Raw genomic sequence first — 22,838 nt, 5'->3', positions numbered from 1 at the left:
TTTATATTTAATTTTTATTTATATATATATTTTATTATTAAGTCCTCATGCCCACCTAGACTTTTTTGAGCTGCAAGTGGCATAGGCGTTTTTAAGCTGTAAAAAAAAACCCCAGGACCAGTGGGTTCTGAGAGACGTTTTTCAGCTGTAAAAACGCTCAAAAACGCTCAGAAACGTCATTCACCAACGTTTTTTAACGTTTTTGATCCATTGAAAAAAAAAAAAAAAAAATTTTGAAAAAAAAAAAAAAAACGCTAAAAAATGCTAACGCGGAGAAACGCTAAGAAACGCTAAAGAATGCTTTTGAAAAAACGCTGAAAAAAGCTGAAAAAAGTTAAAAAAAATCACTGCAAAGATACTGGCGTTTTCATAACGTTATTTTAACAGCCTGTGTGCATGAGGGCTAATAGAACCATTTTTATTTTACTTTTATTTTGTTTATTTATTTTGATTCATTTTTTCAGATTTTTATGTATAAATATTAAATATAACTCCATCCTCCTTCTTTTCTCTATTTTTGCTTTCTTCTAGCACTCACATATCATTTATTTTAGTTCTTGTTCCTTTATTTATTTTTTCCAGTCATATTTATAGCATACCCCCGCCCCCCAAAAAATAAAAATAAATAAATGATATAAATATATATATATATAGGTTCTCTCTGGTATCATACAGAGCAGGCCAGGGGGGTGAAGCCTGTGCTGTGTCACCACCTTTTTTTTTTTTTAATAAATCCAATATCATACAACGCAAGGTGAGGGTGGAGCCTGCGCTGTGTCACTAAGTTCTCTATGAATCCGATATCATACAACGCAAGGTGAGGGTGGAGCCTGCGCTGTGTCACTAAGTTCTCTATGAATCCGATATCATACAACGCAGGCCGGGGGCGGAGCCTGCGCTGTGTCACTAAGTTCTCTATGAATCCGATATCATACAACGCAGGCCGGGGGCGGAGCCTGCGCTGTGTCACTAAGTTCTCTATGAATCCGATATCATACAACGCAGGCCAGGGGCGGAGCCTGCGCTGTGTCACTGAGTTCTCTATAAATCTGATATCATAAAATGCAGGCCGGGGGCGGAGTCTGCGCTGTGTCACTGAGTTCTCTATGAATCCGATATCATACAACGCAGGCCGGGGGCGGAGCCTGCGCTGTGTCACTGAGTTCTCTATGAATCCGATATCATACAACCCAGGCCGGGGGCGGAGCCTGCGCTGTGTCACTGAGTTCTCTATGAATCCGATATCATACAACCCAGGCCGGGGGCGGAGCCTGCGCTGTGTCACTGAGTTCTCTATGAATCCGATATCATACAACGCAGGCCGGGGGCGGAGCCTGCGCTGTGTCACTGAGTTCTCTATGAATCCGATATCATACAACGCAGGCCGGGGGCGGAGCCTGCGCTGTGTCACTGAGTTCTCTATGAATCCGATATCATACAACCCAGGCCGGGGGCGGAGCCTGCGCTGTGTCACTGAGTTCTCTATGAATCCGATATCATACAACGCAGGCCGGGGGCGGAGCCTGCGCTGTGTCACTGAGTTCTCTATGAATCCGATATCATACAACGCAGGCCGGGGGCGGAGCCTGCGCTGTGTCACTGAGTTCTCTATGAATCCGATATCATACAACCCAGGCCGGGGGCGGAGTCTGCGCTGTGTCACTGAGTTCTCTATGAATCCGATATCATACAACGCAGGCCGGGGGCGGAGCCTGCGCTGTGTCACTGAGTTCTCTATGAATCCGATATCATACAACGCAGGCCGGGGGCGGAGCCTGCGCTGTGTCACTGAGTTCTCTATGAATCCGATATCATACAACGCAGGCCGGGGGCGGAGCCTGCGCTGTGTCACTGAGTTCTCTATGAATCCGATATCATACAACCCAGGCCGGGGGCGGAGCCTGCGCTGTGTCACTGAGTTCTCTATGAATCCGATATCATACAACCCAGGCCGGGGGCGGAGTCTGTGCTGTGTCACTGAGTTCTCTATGAATCTGATATCATACAACGCAGGCCGGGGGCGGAGTCTGCGCTGTGTCACTGAGTTCTCTATGAATCCGATATCATACAACGCAGGCCGGGGGCAGAGCCTGCGCTGTGTCACTGAGTTCTCTATGAATCCGATATCATACAACGCAGGCCGGGGGCAGAGCTCCTTCTGCCAAACATGATTATTATAAAACAATATTATTAAAAATAGAAATATTTATCACTTACTAGTTCGCTGAGCCGTACCCCTTGGCTTTGGTAAAACCGACTGATATCGCCACCACAAGAGCCGGGAGACCTGAAAGACACAACCACAGCGGCTCAGTATACACAACACACGGGTTACATTCATGGAAAGTATCTAAACCCGAACATGTCACAGATTGCGGGTTCCTTGTCCTTGGATGGGGGGGGAGGGGCTGTGTTCCTTTTTTGGGCCTTTTTTCCTTTATTGTCACCTGGTGATCCTGCCAGTAACACACTTCCTATCCTGGGGTGACAACGCCCGCTGTACTGGATCTATAGAGGAGCCCCCAGGACAGGCTGTGTGTTAGGACTACAGAACACCCCCCACCATGTCCATATTACAGGAGGGAGGTGTTCTGTATTTCTCCATAGAGAACTGACTGATAAGAGTACAACAGAGAACACAGGGAGCTCACTGAATATCTGCCAGGATCAGCAGGTAACTTTTTCCCACCATCCCTGTGCTGAGTTCCCGGGTCTGTACACCCGCTGTGCCCATTATGAGGGGTTCTCACCATCCCTGTGCTGAGTTCCTGGGTCTGTACACCCGCTGTGCCCATTGTGAGGGGTTCTCACCATCCCTGTGCTGAGTTCCCGGGTCTGTACACCCGCTGTGCCCATTATGAGGGGTTCTCACCATCCCTGTGCTGAGCTCCCGGGTCTGTACACCCGCTGTGCCCATTATGAGGGGTTCTCACCATCCCTGTGCTGAGTTCCCGGGTCTGTACACCCGCTGTGCCCATTATGAGGGGTTCCCACCATCCCTGTGGCGAGTTCCCGGGTCTGTACACCCGCTGTGCCCATTATGAGGGGTTCTCACCATCCCTGTGCTGAGTTCCCGGGTCTGTACACCCGCTGTGCCCATTATGAGGGGTTCCCACCATCCCTGTGCTGAGTTCCCGGGTCTGTACACCCGCTGTGCCCATTATGAGGGGTTCCCACCATCCCTGTGCTGAGTTCCCGGGTCTGTACACCCGCTGTGCCCATTATAGTTGTCACTAGAACAGTTATCTCCATTGGCAGATTTTTCCTCATCTTTTCTTCTGATTGCAACTCTAAAATGTTGTATTTTCCCATCACATTCTCTCTTAGTAACAAGGATCACCAGGGGAATCTCTAAGAGATGGCAGGATCATGTAAATCCTGGTGCCAGTGTTCACAAATGTCTGACACAGATCAGCCCCCTGCTGCACCCACCCACTTTGTGACTTGCTACAAAGTTACAATGTTGCAATCTGATCTCTGAGCTCTCTAAGCCAGGGGTGTCAAAATCAATTTCATTGTGGGCCACATCAGCATTATGATTGTCCTCACAAGGGCCGGTTGTATCTGTAAGATTAGATGTCCAGCGCATCCCCTCCACTTACATTAGATGTCAAGAGCCACCCCACCGTCAGAAGTTGAGTCCCCTACTCTCCCTTACATCACAGTGCACCCCCCTTTCCTTATGCTGCTGCTGGGAAGAAGCTGGATGCATTGTTTGAAAGCAGAAAGTAGGGGTCTGGAGGAGGACCAGAGGAGGGCTGGAGATCTCCCGCAGCTGCAGGAGACATGCGAGGGCCACATGAAATGGCCCGGAGGGCCGTATTCGGCCCGCGGGCCTTGTGTTTGACACCTGTGATCTAAGCAATCAGACTGTAACACTGTGTTTTTGTAGCAAGTCACTGAATCAAGGAGACTAAGGAAATTCTTCCTCCTGCCAGCAGCAGACTAATGACATCATCCCTGCCTAGGCAAAGTCACTGGACTGGAGCTCAAGGACGGCTTTTTGATGATAAAAGGTGGAGCTTTTCTGAGTAATGATCCTGTTGCTGAATATTGTGACATGTCAGGAAGGACACCCACACCCCTCTCCTACCCGACGTCCCTCTCCTACCCTCTCCTACCCTCTCCTACCCCACACCCCTCTCCTACCCTCTCCTAACCCACGCCCCTCTCCTACCCTCTCCTACCCCACGTCCCTCTCCTACCCCACACCCCTCTCCTACCCTCTCCTACCCCACGTCCCTCTCCTAACCCACGCTCCTCTCCTACCCTCTCCTAACCCACGTCCCTTTCCTACCCCACACCCCTCTCCTAACCCACGCCCCTCTCCTAACCCACGCCCCTCTCCTACCCCACGTCCCTCTCCTACCCTCTCCTAACCCACGCTCCTCTCCTACCCTCTCCTAACCCACGTCCCTTTCCTACCCCACGTCCCTCTCCTAACCCACGTCCCTCTCCTACCCTCTCCTACCCCACACCCCTCTCCTAACCCACACCCCTCTCCTAACCCACGTCCCTCTCCTACCCCACGTCCCTCTCCTACCCCACGTCCCTCTCCTAACCCACACCCCTCTCCTAACCCACGCCCCTCTCCTACCCTCTCCTAACCCATGTCCCTCTCCTAACCCACGTCCCTCTCCTATCCCACGCCCCTCTCCTAACCCACGTCCCTCTCCTAACCCACGTCCCTCTCCTATCCCACGCCCCTCTCCTAACCCACGTCCCTCTCCTAACCCACGTCCCTCTCCTATCCCACCCCCCTCTCCTAACCCACGTCCCTCTCCTATCCCACGTCCCTCTCCTATCCCACGCCCCTCTCCTAACCCACGTCCCTCTCCTATCCCACGTCCCTCTCCTATCCCACGTCCCTCTCCTATCCCACGTCCCTCTCCTACCCCACGTCCCTCTCCTAACCCACGTCCCACGCCCCTCTCCTACCCCACACCCTTCTCCTACCCCACGCCCCTCTCCTAACCCACGTCCCTCTCCTAACCCACGTCCCACGCCCCTCTCCTACCCCACACCCCTCTCCTAACCCACAGCCCACGCCCCTCTCCTAACCCACACCCCTCTCTTAACCTAACCAATACCCCTCTCCTACCCCACGCCCCTCTCCTACCCCACGCCCTCTCCTACCCCACGCCCCTCTCCTAACCCACGCCCCTCTCCTACCCCACGCCCCTCTCCTACCCCACGGCCCTCTCCTAACCCACGCCCCTCTCCTAACCCACGCCCCTCTCCTACCCCACGCCCCTTTCCTAACCCACGCCCCTTTCCTAACCCACGCCCCTCTCCTCCCCCACATCCCTCTCCTACCCCACACCCCTCTCCTAAACCACACCCCTCTCCTACCCCACACCCCTCTCCTACCCCACACCCCTCTCCTAAACCACACCCCTCTCCTACCCCACACCCCTCTCCTACCCCACACCCCTCTCCTAAACCACACCCCTCTCCTACCCCACACCCCTCTCCTACCCCACACCCCTCTCCTAAACCACACCCCTCTCCTACCCCACGTCCCTCTCCTACCCCACACCCCTCTTCTACCCGCCACCCCTCTCCTAACGCACCCCCCTCTCCTACCGCCAGTAATAATCACCTGGATCATGCTTTGTGTACAACAAAAAGATTGTTACACCGCCACACCATAAACAATCACTCCTCTACCGCCTCCATGCCGATCGTACAGGTACAATACACGACAATGAGCTCATTATATCCGACCCCCCGCCTTCCCTCTGGAACAGTTGGACTGGCTCCTCTCCAGGACTGAAATTAATTAGCCCCCCCTGTTCACATCGGGGCAGTTTCACATGTCAAGTCGCATGCCAAATCGCCTTCTACTGCCGGCAACGGCACCGTTCAAATTGGTCCGACGCCGACATTGTGGCGTGGCACTGGTTCCCAAAAGTAGTTCCTGCACTACTTCTGGCGACTTCAGGGGCATTTTTACCCGCAAAGATGTCTCTCAAATCGCCCCCCCAAGTCAGACTGAAATGTGGGTTTGAAATCGTGCAAAACCCACATTCAGTGTGAACCCAGGCTTACTCTGATTTCACTGCTCACTGTGAGCCTTTAAGGCGGACCTAAACCCACCAATCGGGACACATCAACTGTGATCCACCTTCCTGGCCAGTACCCAAATTAGCCAGTAGCGGGTTCAAGTGGTTAGCAGCTATGGTAAAGTAGAACTATGGGCAAAACTTATTTTTTTCATTTTCGATAGAGTAAGGGAGAGTTATAACCCCTGTTAGTTTTGTTTGACATCTGTGTCCCATGGGGGGACTTTGCTTCACTTCCTGTCCCATTGGGGAGACTTTTATTTGCTTCCTGTCCTATTGGGGAAACTTTTCTTCACTACCTGTCCTATTGGGGAGACTTTCCTTCACTTCATGTCCTATTGGGGAGACTTTCCTTCACTTCCTGTCACATTAGGGAGACTTTCCTTCACTTCCTGTCCAATTGGGGAGATTGTATTTCACTTCATGTCCCATTGGGGGGGGCAGGGATTTTCCTTCACTTCCTGTCAAATTGAGGAGATTTTCTTTCACTTCCTCTACCATAGGGGATATTTTCTTTCACTCCATGTCCCATTGGGAAGACTTTCCTTCACTTCCTGTCCCATTGGGGATACTTTCCCTCATTTCCTGCCTCATTGAGGTGATTTCCCTTCACTCCCTGTCCCATTAGGGAGATGTTCCTTCACTTCCTGTCCCATTGGGCTTATTTTCCTTCACTTCCTGCCTTGTTGGGGAGATTTCCCCTCACTCCCTGACCCATTGGGGATACTTTCCTTCACTTCCTATCCCATAGTCAAAACTAAGTGGGAGTTACTCTGTTGCTTTTCCTTTACTGTCCAATCACAGGCTGGGATTGGGTCCAGGACACTCTGGGGTCCAAGCACCACCCACCTATCCTTCAGAAACAGCAATTCTCATCCAGGGTTTCCCCAGAGGTTGCTAGGAGTGACTTGAGCTGTGGTCAGTTGACTTCCCATTGGTGTTGGCATAGTATGAGGACAAAAGCCACTGGGCAGCGCAGGCAGATGCCACTTATCCTGTTAGCTGTCTCTCAGGGTGGAACTCTCCCTACTAACCATCAATGTAAGGGTCATTTTTGCCTAAAAATTACTTTAAGGGTTTCTCAGGAGTTTCAAAGGTTGAGAAAGGCTGTCCTAAACCAGCATTTCTCAACCAGGGTGTTGTGGTGCCATCTGGGCTCGCCTGGGGTGCTAAGAGCACGGGACCCAGTTTGCCCTGGATTAGTATCATGAGTTTTCATGGTACAGATTAGCCTCTGTTGTAATGAGGGAACATCTGATGTAATAGGAGGACCACTATTGTAATGGGGGGACCTCTGATGTAATAGGGAGACCTCTGATGTCATCATGGGATCTGTGATGTGGGGACCTCTGATGTAATGGGAAGACCTCTGATGTAATGGGGGACCTCTGATGTGATGGGAGGACCTCTGATGTGATGGGAGGACCTCTGATGTGATGGGAGGACCTCTGATGTGATGGGAGGACCTCTGATGTAATGGGGGGACCTCTGATGTGATGGGGGACCTCTGATGTGATGGGAAGACCTCTGATGTAATGGGGGACCTCTGATGTGATGGGAGGACCTCTGATGTAATGGGGGGACCTCTGATGTGATGGGAGATCTCTGATTTAAAGAGGTAACCTCTAATGTGATGGGGAGACCTCTGACATGACGAGGGGACCTCTAGCATAATTGAAGGACCTTCGATGTGATGGGAGGACCTCTGACTTGATGGGGAAACCTCTGATGTTATAGGGGGACCCCTGACATTAGGGGAGGGCCTCTGAAGTAATAGGGGGAGCTCTTAAGTAATGGAGGAACTCTGATATTACCAGGGGACCTCTGATTTATGGAGATCTCTGACTTAAAGAGGAAACCTCTAATGTGATGAGGGAACCTCTGATGTAAAAGAGGGTGGGGGGCATCTGACATGATTAGGGGACCTCTGACGTGATGGGGGACCTCTGACGTGATGGGGGACCTCTGACGTGATGGGAGACCCTTTTATGTGATGGGGGACCCTTTGATGTGATGGGGCACCCTCTTACGTGATGGGGGGACCTCTGACATGATGGGGGACCTTTGACGTGATGGGAGGACCTCTGATGTAATGGGAAGACCAGACCTCTGATGTGATATGGGAATCTCTGCTGCAATAAGAGGACCTCTGATGTGATGGGAGACATCTGAAAATATGGGGAACCGGGGGGCGAGGCCAGCGCGGCATGTAAGCAGACGTCTAGTCACATAGCTCCCCAGTGATCCTGATTCGATCCGGTTACCGGCACTCTATTACCCCCGTTTTCGGCTTGATTGAACGGGGAGAACCCCCAGCACACTCCGCGCCCGCTCCGGTGTATTAGGAGGGCATGATGACCCGTGGACAGAGGGGAGAGGGTTCCAGGATGGATCCCCAAAATGGCGCCGCTCCGCCGTCCGCACAGAAACGTGACAAGCTGAAGGAGGGACAGCACAAGCAGCAGAAAGGCTCTAAGGATGGCTCCGCTGATCACCCTAAGGACATGAGGTACTATGCTCAAAAACTGTCTGAAAAATCAGGCCTAGCTGCAGCACAGTCACTAAATGAATGCCCTGACTTCAATGACACTGAGGAGGAAGAATGTATGAGAGCACAGGGAGCAGGGGCCATGTTGACACAGGAAGAGGACAGTGAGGCTATAGCTGATGAGCCTGAAGAACATGAGGAGGAGGGGGGGGATAAACAGCCCACACTGGCAGACATTTTAAAAGCAGTTAACAAATGTACAGCCTCTGTAAACAATCTACAAGTACGATTTGGGGGTCTGAAGGAGGAGGTTAGTCTCATCAGACAAGATATTCAGAAAATCCGAGAGCGTACCACTGCAGCAGAAAGCAGAATAAGTGAGCTTGAAGATAAACTACCCACACTGATTAGAGAATCCCAGTCCACCACACTTCTAGCAAGAGCTACGGATACCCGCGCTGAGGATTTTGAAAATCGTCTCAGGCGCAATAACGTGCGCATAGTCGGCTTACCGGAGAAGGTGGAAGGCCGCGACCCCACGCAATTCATAGAACAATGGATGGCTGAAATATTCGGCAAGGAGGCTTTCACTCATTTGTATGCGGTGGAAAGAGCTCACAGAATACCTACCAGACCTCTCCCGCCAGGAAACCCCCCCCCCCCCGTCCAATACTGGCCCGTCTCCTGAATTATAGAGACAGGGAAATTATCCTGAAATTAGCCAGAGAAAAGAGAAATATCCAGTACAATGGCACGCGGATTTCATTCTATCCAGATTTCTCGGCTACAGTCCAGAAGAACCGCGCGCGGTTCTCGGAAATTAAAAAACGCCTGCAGAGAGTACAAGCCTCTTATGCAATGCTTTATCCTGCAAAACTTAGAATTACACTAAGAGGCAGAGCACACTTCTTTGAACACCCGGCGGAAGCTGCGGATTGGCTAGACGCTAATGAAAATGAGCTTCATCAGGATAGGAGACCAGAAGTGGAGATAGATTGATATCCCTAACAAAGGCCCAGGGGTCTATACTTTTCTTTTCCCCTCGGAGGAGGGTTGTGCCGGAAACATACATCGATTCATTCCCTACAAAAATGCGAGTTCGATGACGAGATGGATCATGGCAATGTACTTCATAGCAAGTACCAGAAAATATGTCATTGTTGATCAGAACCCCGAGAGGGGCTGGAGGGACCGGTTGTCCCACACAGTTTTGTTATATCAGTTGACACACCGGTGTCGTGGATTACAAGAAATAGTTGCCTTTCAATGCGACAAGCGCACATTTATGGATAACTCATGTCAGAAGAGGCACTTTTGTTCGATTTACGCACCGTTGTGCGTTCTACGATACTTCTACACACAAGTTTGTTCCAGAGCGATCGAGGTATTACGGCTTTTGGATAGAGCCGCAACTTTCTTCTTCTTACACTGGCAGTTTCGTCACTTCTTGGCCCCTGTTGGGTATGACACGATGGTCCCCCCCCCCCCCACGGATGGGAGTCAGAGGGGCAATATATTGTTCTACCCTGTTAATTCCCAACTAGACACCCAAAAATGACGACAGTAACTGTCCTTTCTTGGAATGTTCGGGGACTACAAGACCCCCTAAAGCGGACGATGGTATCATCCTTATTGAGGAAACGTCTCCCGGCTATATGTGCTTTACAGGAGACCCACCTTACTGACGATTCTCTGTCATGCATTAACTTCAGATGGGTGGGTAGGACATATCACTCCACTCACACCTCGTATTCTCGGGGTGTGAGTGTACTGATACCTGGCTCCATAGACTATGTGGAGTTAGATTCTGAGCTTGATGATGAGGGGAGATATGTATTTCTATGTTGTAAATTGTTTACCTTTAAATGTATACTAGCATTTGTATATGTACCCCCTCCGTACAATAATCTGGTGTTGAGGACCCTGGTGACGTTCCAAATGAAGTATCCGGAGACGCCATTGTATGTCTTTGGGGACTTCAACAATTATACAGACGCAGTACTAGATAAGCACCCGCCTGTGGTGGGAGGGAGGGGGGTACGCCGCACGGCTCTTAGGAAATTTATTGAGGAGGTGGGATGGAGGGACCCATGGAGAGCCAAAAACCCGGGGGTAAAACAGTTTTCCTGTTTCTCAAAAAGTTATGCATCACTATCAAGGATAGATTTATGCCTATGCTCTAATGCAGCTGAACGACACATCTCTGAGGTGACTTATACTCTTAGGAGTGTGTCGGATCACTCCCCATTGATAGCAACCTTAGAGGTGCGCCCCCCTTCTACGGTGGCAAAAGCCCCATGGAAAATGAACGCTTTTTGGCTGAGTCTCTTCCCTTCCCATGAGCAGATAGAATCTCATATAATAGACTTTTGGCGCCTACATGAGGCTGACGAACAGTGGCCTGTGAACTGGGAAGCCTTTAAGGCTGTTCTGAGAGGCCTATTTATAACTGAAATTCAAGCTGTTAAGAGAAAGACACATGCTCAGAGGGAGGGAATTGAAAACATGGCAAAGGAACTGGAGAACAAATTTATCACAGATCCGACCCAATGTAACAAAGAGGCGTGGCTCTCTGCGCAAGATGCGTTGTATAAAATCACGACATCTACAGCAGAGAGGAAGAGATTTTTTCATAAAGCAGCATTTTATGAGGAGGGTGAGCACACTGGACGCCTGTTAGCAACCATTGCCCATGCCCATCAAACTTCCCCCTCAATCGGGGCCTTACGTACGCATCACGGCAGGCTAACCAATGCCCCGGACCAAGTCTTAGCAGAATTGGTGGAATTTTATTCCTCCCTCTATGAGTCTAAACAAACATATACCCTAGACTCCTTATCCAAATATCTGGACAATATTCAGCTCCCCAGCTTACAAGTGGCAGCTAAAAGGGAACTTGACGCCCCTTTGACTGTTGAGGAGCTGCAGTTGGCGACCAGTCTGTTCCCCAATTCCAAGGCTCCGGGTGATGATGGACTCCCCATCGAGGTATACAAACAATATGGCGAGCATATACTTCCACGTCTATTGAAGGTATTTATTGCAGCGAAACAGAGTGGCAGCCTTCCTCAGTCAATGACTAGAGCAAATATAGTTTTGATACTAAAACCCAATAAGGACCCTATCGACCCGGGGTCATACCGCCCCATATCTCTTTTACAAACTGACGTAAAGATATTAGCTAAAGCATTAGCAATCCGCATGAATAAAGTCATATCCAGTATAATCCACTCGGATCAATCCGGGTTTATGCCCCAAAAGTCGACTGCGATAAACCTCCGCAGACTCTTCCTCAATATCCAATCCCAGGCAGACAATAGGGGAGATAGAGCGTTGCTGTCACTGGACGCCCACAAGGCGTTTGATAGCGTCGAGTGGGACTATCTATGGGCAGTGATGCGAAAATTTGGAATTGGGGAGAGCTTTATCAAGTGGGTGCAGTTACTTTATTCGTCTCCTAGAGCGGCCATTAGGGAGGGAGGAAGGATTTCATCACCCTTTAAACTATACAGGGGTACGAGGCAGGGGTGCCCCCTGTCTCCGCTCCTGTTTGCTATGGCCATTGAACCCCTGGCGGCTACGATACGCGCTAATCCCTTGATACAGGGTTTTAGATATGGAGACATTCAGGAGAAGGTAATTATGTATGCAGATGACACCATGCTGCTACTGGGTGATACATCTGACTCACTGACAGAAGCAATGAGAGTAATTAGACAGTTCGGGAAATACTCAGGCTTAGTTATTAACTGGACCAAGTCCTCTCTGCTGCTGCTGGACCGTGACCCGCCCCCAACCCAACAAAATATGCAGGACATACCAGTCTCGACATCCTTCAAATATCTGGGTATACAGGTTACAGCCCGTATATTGGATTATGTTAATCTTAATCTAACCCCATTGATTAATAGATGTCGTGATCGGGTCAAAGTGTGGAGTAAATTAAAGTTGTCCCAGGTAGGCAGAATAAACTTAATAAAGATGATCCTTATGCCACAACTACTATATGTGCTCCACAACTCTCCGATGGTTATTACTCTGAAAAAGTTTAGAATCATCAACTCCCTTTTCCGTTCATTTATATGGCTCTCAAAGCCTCCTAGAATTAAACTAGAGCAGTTACAACGTCCTAAAGACAATGGAGGTTTAGCATTGCCTAACCCTTGGGTTTATTATTTGGCCTCCCAGCTACAGCACATCGCTAGAGCCATAGGTCCCGGGGAGGACCTGGAGATGAACCTGAGAGACCCTTCGGCCCACATACTCCGGTTCACTTCCAGGAGAGAGGTAGTGGATGGTTTAGAGGCCTTACAATATAACAAATCCAATAAGCTTTTCCCAACCTACGCACTTATGCAGAAAATCTGGAACAAGGTCAGGACGCTGCAGGGGGTGGAGGGCTTCACCAAGTATAGCCCCATCTGGGAAAACAATCACTATTCAGAAATAGCTAAAATACCCTACGGTTCTAAATGGCTACAGTACGGGGTGTCCCATATGGTCCACATACTTAGGGACGGAAAGTTGAGACCCTTCTCGGAGCTCAGGGAGGCCTTTCAATTACCGGGCTCTATGCTCTTTTATTACAGACAACTTAAACATGCAATAGATGCACAGAGGGGCTCTGACATTTGGAACCTGCAACCCACTCCTATTTTCAACCACCTACTTGCCATAACTACTTATAAAGGATTTATATCTGACTGCTATACCATGCTACTGAACCTTTTCCTAGGGGACGCGCCTCTGAGAGTCGTGTCCCACTGGGAACAGGATGTTGGCTCTTTTGAGGAGGAACAGTGGGAGGAAGCCTTGCAGGCAGTCCCCACGTGTTCGTTAAACGCTGCTCAAAGGCTCTCACAGCTCTATATTATTTCCAGAGTGCATTACACACCGGCTAGACTGGTCCGTACGGGTTTGGGCACTGATCCTACTTGCACCAGATGCTCCAGAGACCATGGAGACCTCATACATCTCCTGTGGAGATGCCCAAAATTGCACCTTTATTGGAACACCATTAACAGAGTTTTCCAAATAGTGATACCTTTGGATCCCAAACCATGTGTGCTGGGGATTGTGGATGGTATACTGACTGAGGATATCCTTAGGCAAGCTATCAGAAGAGCTTTGTTTCAGGCCCGCCTGCTTATCCTCAGGCACTGGAGGTCCACGAGTCCTCCCACGGTACAAGAATGGATTACACAAATGGGGGCCACAAAATTATATACCAGCATAGGGGAACGTCACAAAAATATGAGAAGCTATGGGCTCACTGGTTGGATACACCAGGTCTAGCGCCAGTAGATTTGGTATATGATCGCTTATTCTAAAGGTGACCCGTATCAGTTTCAATTCTCATGGGATGTATGTTATGCACTATATATCTAACCAGTATATTAAGAGGTGACAATCAAAATATCCATTGAAGGAACGTGGATAGCCCACAGAAGGATTTATCTGATGCGAGGTTATGCTTCCTCTTTTCTCCTCTTTGTTTTCTCTTCATCTGATGTATTGGAATATATGTCCCCTTTTTCGGTGCTTTTTTGTTTTTTATCCTATTACATATGTAAGATGTGACTTCTACTCTGTAAATTGCTGTACGTGCTCTGGAACTGTATACACTTAATCAATTTTAATAAAACCTTTTGTTTGAGAAAAAAAAAGAAAATATGGGGAACCTCTAACGTGATGGGGGAACTCTGATGTAATAATGGGAAGACCAGACTTCTAATATGATGAGGGAGCCTCTGATGTAATGGGAGAACCTCTTATGTGGTGGGAGGACCTTTGATGTGATGGGGAACTCTGACGTGATGGGGGACCCTTTAATGTGATGGGGCACCCTCTTATGTGATGGGGGGACCTCTGACGTGATAGGAGGACCTCTGATGTAATGGGAAGATGGGACCTCTGATGTGATAAGGAAACCTCTGCTGCGATAGGAGGACCTCTGATGTGATGGGAGACATCTGATAATATGGGGGGGGACCTCTGATGGGGGAAAATATGCTTTAATGGGGGATCTCTGACTTGAAGGGAGAACCTCTAATGTGATGAGGGAACCTCTGATGTAATGGGGATGGGAATCTGACCTGATGAGGGGACCTCTGATGCAATGGGGGGGACATCTGACTTGATGGGGGGACCTCTGATGTAATAGGGGTACCTCTGATGTAGCTGAATGACTTTTGACATGATGGGGTGAGGGACTTCTTATGCGATAGGGGGACTTCTGATATGATGGGAGGACCTCCAATGTGAAGGGGTGCTTCTGATGTGAAGTTATTTTCATCAGCGTGGTTGTGAGCATCATCCCAGGATCAGGTCTCCTAAAGATAAGTAACATTTACTTTTTTTTGTATTGTAGAGGGGGGGGGGGATGATTTTGCATACTTTTAATAGGTGCCTTAACCAAAATGCTGGTCTAGACCTTCTCCATTGGAAGAGGTGTTCATATTGATGTTTCCAATGGACATTGTCACCTCTCGTTCTTTCTGATGACTATCAGGCATGGAAGGAGTAGGATGCAGCAAATAGAAGAATACATCTTCTATTATACAATGTAATATATGCAGTCCAGGGATGGGTCATCTTCACCCCACATGCCAAAAACGTTCACCAGACATGCTGGGACTTGTAGCTCTTTGGCGTCTGGGACTCCTTATGCCCCCCCCCCCCAAGTTTTCTATTTTTCATACTGACCAATCTCCGCCTGCTCCGACGCAGATTACTGCGATAACTCAATATTAATGGCTCTCTTTATGATTCTCACTCTAATTGCTTCCCGAAAACGGCCAAAAACATAATATCCAATACACCCATTTCACGCCAGGGAAACGAATTCCCCCGCAACTAATTCCGGTCCATTTCTTAATCTTCCAAAATTGTAAAGAACAAACGCGTTCCCGGGGTCATGAAGACTCGCAGTTTTTACCGATCCCCCTCTGGCCAACGCAATTAAAGAAAACAAAGAAATGAAATGCTATCATTTGCATTCGCCCTGAAAAAACAAAAACAAAGATACTTTTCAGCAATAATGCTGAAATACAATATCCCGCAAATGGCTTCCTGGGGGTGGGGGGGGTGGGGGGTTTGATGGGACTTTTATTTCAAGGAGTCGGGATATCTCAAATGCAATTAGCACCTTGTCGCTAAAGGGTGGCGTGACGCCATGGCGGCGGTTAGAGAGCCGGAATGAGGTTCTGTGAGATGTGAAGAGACAATAGAGAACTTGTCTAGGTGAGAGAATCATTTCTACAATGTAACGGAATTATCCAATGGGAGGAGAAATTCCTTCATCCCTCAATTATCACCCTCTGGAATCTTATTTGTGACGGGGTGGAGGAGACAAAAGGCATCCGAATGATGGAACTACATGATAATCGATGGCGCCGGGAGATCTGTCATGTACATTTTCATGAATTATAAAATACATAACACTGAAAATTGAACCGTGAACATAACTGTGCGGAGCAGGATGGATCTTGTATGAATCCACCACATGCTGGGATCCTTCCTATATGATGTCATTGTTCTGGGGGGCTAGACAGAGTCAGTTATATCAGGGTGTCATTGTTCTGGGACCCCCCAAGTGTCAGGGTGTCATTGTTCTGGAACCACCAAGTGTCAGGGTGTCATTGTTCTGGGACCCCCCAAGTATCAGTGTATCATTGTTCTGGGACCCCCAAATGTCAGGGTGTCATTGTTCTGGGACCCCCAAGTATCAGTGTGTCATTGTTCTGGACCCCCAAGTGTCAGGGTGTCATTGTTCTAGGACCCCCCAAATGTCAGGGTGTCATTGTTCTGGACCCCCAAGTGTCAGGGTGTCATTGTTCTAGGACCCCCCAAATGTCAGGGTGTCATTGTTCTGGACCCCCAAGTGTCAGGTGTCATTGTTCTGGAACCACCAAGTGTCAGGGTGTCATTGTTCTGGACCCCCAAGTGTCAGGGTGTCACTGTTCTGGGACCCCCAAGTGTCAGTGTATCATTGTTCTGGGACCCCCAAATGTCAGGGTGTCATTGTTCTAGGACCCCCAAGTGTCAGGTGTCATTGTTCTGGAACCACCAAGTGTCAGGGTGTCATTGTTCTGGACCCCCAAGTGTCAGGGTGTCATTGTTCTGGGACCCCCAAGTGTCAGTGTATCATTGTTCTGGGACCCCCAAATGTCAGGGTGTCATTGTTCTGGGACCCCCAAGTGTCAGTGTGTCATTGTTCTGGAACCCCCAAGTGTCAGTGTGTCATTGTTCTGGAACCCCCAAGTGTCAGGGTGTCATTGTTCTGGGACCCCCAAGTGTCAGTGTATCATTGTTCTGGGACCCCCAAATGTCAGGGTGTCATTGTTCTGGGACCCCCAAGTGTCAGTGTGTCATTGTTCTGGAACCCCCAAATGTCAGGGTGTCATTGTTCTGGGACCCCCAAGTGTCAGTGTGTCATTGTTCTGGAACCCCCAAGTGTCAGTGTGTCATTGTTCTGGGACCCCCAAATGTCAGGGTGTCATTGTTCTAGGACCCCCAAGTGTCAGGGTGTCATTGTTCTGGGACCCCCAATTGTCAGGGTGTCATTGTTCTGGACCCCCAAGTGTCAGGGTGTCATTGTTCTGGACCCCCAAGTTTCAGGGTGTCATTGTTCTAGGACCCCCCACATGTCAGGGTGTCATTGTTCTGGGACCCCAAGTGTCAGGGTGTCATTGTTCTGGACCCCCAAGTGTCAGTGTGTCATTGTTCTGGACCCCCAAGTGTCAGGGTGTCATTGTTCTAGGACCCCCCAAATGTCAGGGTGTCATTGTTCTGGACCCCTAAATGTCAGTGTGTCATTGTTCTGGGACCCCCAAGTGTCAGGGTGTCATTGTTCTGGGACCCCCAAGTGTCAGGGTGTCATTGTTCTGGGACCCCCAAGTGTCAGTGTGTCATTGTTCTGGGACCCCCAAGTGTCAATGTGAGAATCCCCCGTACAGTGAACTGGGTGCTCCTCTGTAGTCCAGGCACTTGGCATACAATCTTCTGGACATATCTTTGCCGGTGTCTCTATGATAATAATCATCATTTCTATGCTTCAATGTAAAAAGCCACAAATGACACAACAGAAGACAACATAGAAATAGGAAACAATCATCTCACCCCATCCAAGGCAGAGGAAGCGTTTGCGGATGATCCTGTTTCGTAGACGCCCCGTCACCGCCATGTAGGACTGCCAAGCTTCTGTCAGCACCCAGCAGAATGAAGACAGGAAGAAGAAGTGAAGGAAGGCCGCCACCAGGGTACAGATCACCTGCGGAACACAGATCAGTCACATCGATCGCCAGATTTCTCTGATAATTTAATAACAGCTGATTGGTCAGGTCACCCATTGGTGGCCGACCCTCAGTCTGTTCCCACTACTTATATTTTATTTCCCGTAATATAAAATAAATTAAAGACCAACAAAGACAGCAGGAAGACCAAGTACTTTCCGCAAAAGGCATGCAGAGCTATAAGAAAAGATCAGGTGGTTGAACTCTTTTGCACCTAAACACTGCAATATATAAAAAAAAATGTATCTCATACCAAAAGTTTTCTCTCTTTTTTTTTTTTTGAATAGAACATTGTAAGAACCCATCAGGTTTTTTTTTATAAATCTATAAAATATATCTCTTGTCAAAAATGTTTTCCTCTTTTTTTTTTTTTTTTTTTAGATAGTAGAACATAGTTTTTTTTTTTTTTTTTAAATGTATCACTTGACAAAATATTCATTTTTTATTTTAATTTAGTAGAACATGGTTAGAACCCAGTAGGTATTTTTTAAAAATATTTAAAAATGTATCTCTTGCCAAAATTGTTTTCTTTCTTGATATCTAAATCCAGTAGAACATGGTTAGACCCCATCAAGTATTTTCTTTGTCGTTTGGTTTTTAAAAATATATCTCTTGCCAAAATGTTCTTTTTTTTTTTATAAAGTAGAACATGGTTAGAACCCATCGGGTATTTTTTTTTTAACTCTTGCCAAATTACTCTATTAAATAATAAAAGAAACAGTTAGAACTTATCAGGTATTTTCTTTTAATATTAAAATAAAATGTATCTCTTGCCACAATTTTCTTTTTTTTTTATAAAGTAGAACATGGTTAGAAACCATCTGGTATTTTTTCATATATTTAAAATAGTATCTCTTTCCAAATTTACCTCTTTCTCTTCATTTAATAGGGTGGAACATGGTAGAACCCATCAGGTATTTTTTATTAAAAATACTTAAAAATGTATCTCTTGCCAAAATTTCTCAATTTATTTTTATTTTTTTATTAGAATAGATAGAACACCCTCCATTCACACCTATGCACTTTTTTGTGCATTTTTCGTGTAGCACCCTGGAGTTTAGGCAGGGAGCTCCTCACAAATTTACTTGCCAGGAGTAGTTATCCTGGTCGATTGTTAGAGATCTATTGATTTCTCCCTAAGTTTGGCCGGGTTGCACTTTTATCTTCTACCACTAGGTGGCCAGGTAATTGGTCGTACTAGATAAGAGAAGGGCAACGCAAGGTCAGATTATGGGTATATGAGGTATCTCAGCCAATGGGCAGGGGTTTTCTAGAATCCCTTGGCCTGCTGGGAGAACCTATATATTCGGGTGGAGTCAGGTGATTGTGTTTTGTGCCACCTGGACGGCTGTCTGGGTGGACGTGTGTTGTATTGCCCCGGGCTGCTAGACCTGAGATGGGGCCTATCCCGGGGACATCTGGCTGCTAGGCTGTCTGAGGGCCTATTCAGAAGCAGGAGAGCAGTGCAGGGTTGGGATTGCGGCTTGCAGTCCATCCAGAAGTGACGGTTCTGCCGGAGAACCTGTCGTGGTCGGAGGTAGAGGGGAAGCTGTTGCCCGCTAAGGGACCATCCGCCTTATTATCAGGGACCACAGTGAGTAACTGAAGCAAGTACCAGACCAGTATTCTCACCAACCGGGGATGGTGAAGAATCATGAAACTTCAGTGGGTATCAAGTCAGGGACCCAACCAGTGGAGGTGACACTTGCAGAGCAGCCTTGTGAGTCCAGCCAGGGACCGAGCAGGCCAGTGGGGTGAAGCTTGAGAAGTATCTGGAGTGCTAAGCCAGGGACCCAGCAGAGAGGTGGGGGAGACGCTTGAGGAAGATACCACCATGAAGATTGGAGGAGCTCAAGGGATTCAGTGGGTCTGTTAAAGATTGTTGCCATAGGAGACAGCATTCCTACACATGCAGATGTGGTGTCTTGCTGGATGCCTTTCCCTGCATGGCTGTCCTCCTATCGAAGTCTCGGAGTCTGCCAATTAATCTTGCAACTACCTAAGGGTGTCCTGGCCCTAAACCTCCCCCCCTCCCCCCCCAAAAAAAAAGTGAAATAAACTTTCTTTTGCATCCAAGAAGTATCTGGCGCCCAATAACTTTAACTACTCTACACCCACCATGCCTCACAACCCACCACATACAGAAGGAGGTCAGCTATCCCTGGCCCTGCAGGTTCTCATTAGATCAAAGGTTGCCTTGGACCTCGCTACATCCGTTTTGCAAGAAACGCACTACAGTCCATGTAACACGGGTTCTTATAGTACACGTTGACATCTATGCGTTTTTCAGCCGGTGCATTTTTGGAAAGGGTTGGGGACTTTTTTCCCGCAGCAGATTTCATTTTGCGTTTAATAGACTTTAATGGAGTGCACCAGAAACGCAAGTGTTGCATTTTTGAGGCATTTTGAGTTTTTTTACTTTCCCCTTTAAAACCACTGTATATAGCGGGTTGCTAAACAGCTGAATGTAAAAAAAAACTTGCCAGCTAAAAAAATTTACCAAAAAAACGGTGTGCCCCTCCCCTCCCCCAAATGTATACCAGGCCCTTTGGGTCTGGTATGAATTTGGAGGGAAACCCCACACCAAAATCAAAAAAATAAAATGGCGTAGGGTCCCCTCCCCCCAATCAATTCTAGACCCTTATCCAAGCATGAAGCCCGGTAGGTCAGGAAAGGGAGGGGACAAGCGAGCGCCCCCCACCTCCTGAACCATACCAGGCCACATGCCTTCAACGTGGGGGGGGTGCTTTGGGGCGGCTCTGCTCCCCGCCCCAAAGCACCTTAAAGGGGACAAGGGCCTCCTCCCCACAACCCTGGGTGGTGGTTGTGGGGGTCTGCGGGCAGGGGGCTAATCAGAATCTGAAAGCCCTCTTTAACAAAGGGGCCCCCAGATTCCGCACTCCCCCTCATATGAATGAGTATGGGGTACATTGTACCCCTACTCATTCACCAAAAAAGTGTCACATAGAAAAAAACTCCTTTATTAAAAAGCAAAAATAATGTCCCCTGATGTAGATCCAACCTCAATCATGACGCCCGTTGCCAATGCTCCTCACTCGTTAACGGTGGACCGCCGAATGCCTCTTCCGCTGGGTGACAGTTCTTAGATAGGTAACGGACGGGGGCCACCTGGGGACGTCACCTGATGGCCCCACCCCTCCTTGGGACGTCACCGACCCGGCATGCACCGTGAAGGGCCTGGTATACATTTTGGGAAGGACCTCGCGTTGTTTTTTTTTTCCTCAAATTTTTCAGCTGGCAATTCTTTTTTTACATTCAGCTGTCAGCAGGCAAAAGAAAACTGTCCAGCGCGTTTCGGCCGTTAAAGATCCACCGCCCCCCCTACCCCTTTTATGAGGACTATAACAGAAATACGAAAAAAATGGTCATAGAAACACAAAACCTCACATTAATCCAATCATATTAAAATGTACCAATACACATGCAAAGAAAACTCGCGGTGATCAGAAATATTTATAAACACAAATCATGACTGATTATATTAACAAAATACATTATATATAATTAAAATACATAAAGAACACAGATCTCATTAAAAATGGAAAAGATGGTTTGAATTTAGAGACTCAATTAAATCGTTAAATTATATAATATGTTCATTAAAAACATAATTAACAAGGTGGAAGTCTCTCCTGTGAAATGAAAACTATGGAACAAAATAAAAACTATGTAATATACACTAATTAGAATATAAATAATAACTGATACAAATGGTATTCACCAACAATACAATTTAAGTGACAATCTTATTCTATTCGATCTGCGTTGTCTCCCACCTATCACAGCACATCAAAGGCCCCCCATGTAGCGATACAACGAGCGGCAACAATGGAGCTCACCCCAGCTTCGTGGATACCAATAGAGAAGAGTCCTTTAAGCCGCACATTACTACAAAACCCAGTGTATGTAGAGCTCCATCCAGGCCACACCCAACGCGTTTTGCCCCACCCACATTGACTTACATCACTCTATATCCCGGCTGATACATATTTAGAAACAATGTTACTTTGTATCTCTCTATCTCCCATCTGATCAATGTTTATAAACAATGTTACTTTGTATCTCTCAATCTCCTGTCTGATCAATGTTTATAAACAATATTACTTTGTATATCTCTATCTCCCCCGTGATCAATGTTTATAAACAATGTTACTTTGTATCTCTCTATCTCCCGTCTGATCAATGTTTATAAAAAATGTTACTTTGTATCTCTCTATCTCCTGTCTGATCAATGTTTATAAACAATGTTACTTTGTATCTCTCTATCTCCCATCTGATCAATGTTTATAAACAATGTTACTTTGTATCTCTCTATCACCTGTCTGATCAATGTTTATAAACAATGTTACTTTGTATCTCTCCCGTCTTATCAATGTTTGCTGCTCTGCCCCCCCCCCCCCCCCAGTAAAACTAGAAGTAGTTAAGCATCAATGGTGAAGATTTGAGGGTGGGATTGTTTGTGGGGGGGAGGGGTAGATGGCTCTCCTGTGATGGGGGACTCTGATATGAAGGGGGACTCTGATTTATGTTGATGGGATGCCCCCTGACTTTTTTCTGCCCCCCCCCCAATCAGACAGTCTAGATGCGGTACTTTGGTAGATTTTCCCCGTTTCCTGTTCTGGTGACACCTCAAAGGGCGGCGTGTTGACCATCCAACCCATATATTTATCAATGACCAAAGCAAGCAACCAAATCAGCCAATCACAGGTCCTTCTCGTCTTTACCAAACAGCAATGAAAAACCCGCTCAGCTGTGCGGAATGTACCGCGGAGTTAATTGTCAGCGTTTGCGTTTAATTACAGACATGCCAAAGTGGTGACGGGGGCCGCGGCCCTCAGGAATGGATTCGACCCTCTCGGTTTTATTGCCGCTCTGACTAATTAGGGGCATTCGCTGTAAACGCGTCCGCTGTGAATTGGCGTGATGGACGGAGGACGTCGGAGCGCCCGAGCGGAGCGCACATGTGGGGGG

The 22,838-nt window shown here is 47.9% G+C and overlaps 1 protein-coding gene across 1 annotated transcript in view; it reads right to left on the bottom strand.

Annotated features, from left to right (window-relative positions):
* ADGRB1 (adhesion G protein-coupled receptor B1) overlaps positions 1-22,838 on the bottom strand; it is a gene marked incomplete in the record, with an annotated part of 698,266 nt that overhangs the window by 87,248 nt on the left and 588,180 nt on the right. Inside the window, 2 exon segments of the mRNA XM_073629372.1 lie at positions 2,218-2,287; positions 17,674-17,824. Coding sequence (XP_073485473.1) covers positions 2,218-2,287; positions 17,674-17,824 — 221 coding nt within the window.

Source organism: Aquarana catesbeiana, linkage group LG05 (genome assembly GCF_042186555.1).
Source record: "Aquarana catesbeiana isolate 2022-GZ linkage group LG05, ASM4218655v1, whole genome shotgun sequence".
NCBI classification, from domain to species: domain Eukaryota; kingdom Metazoa; phylum Chordata; class Amphibia; order Anura; family Ranidae; genus Aquarana; species Aquarana catesbeiana.
This window is presented reverse-complemented; position numbering and strand designations above follow the sequence as displayed.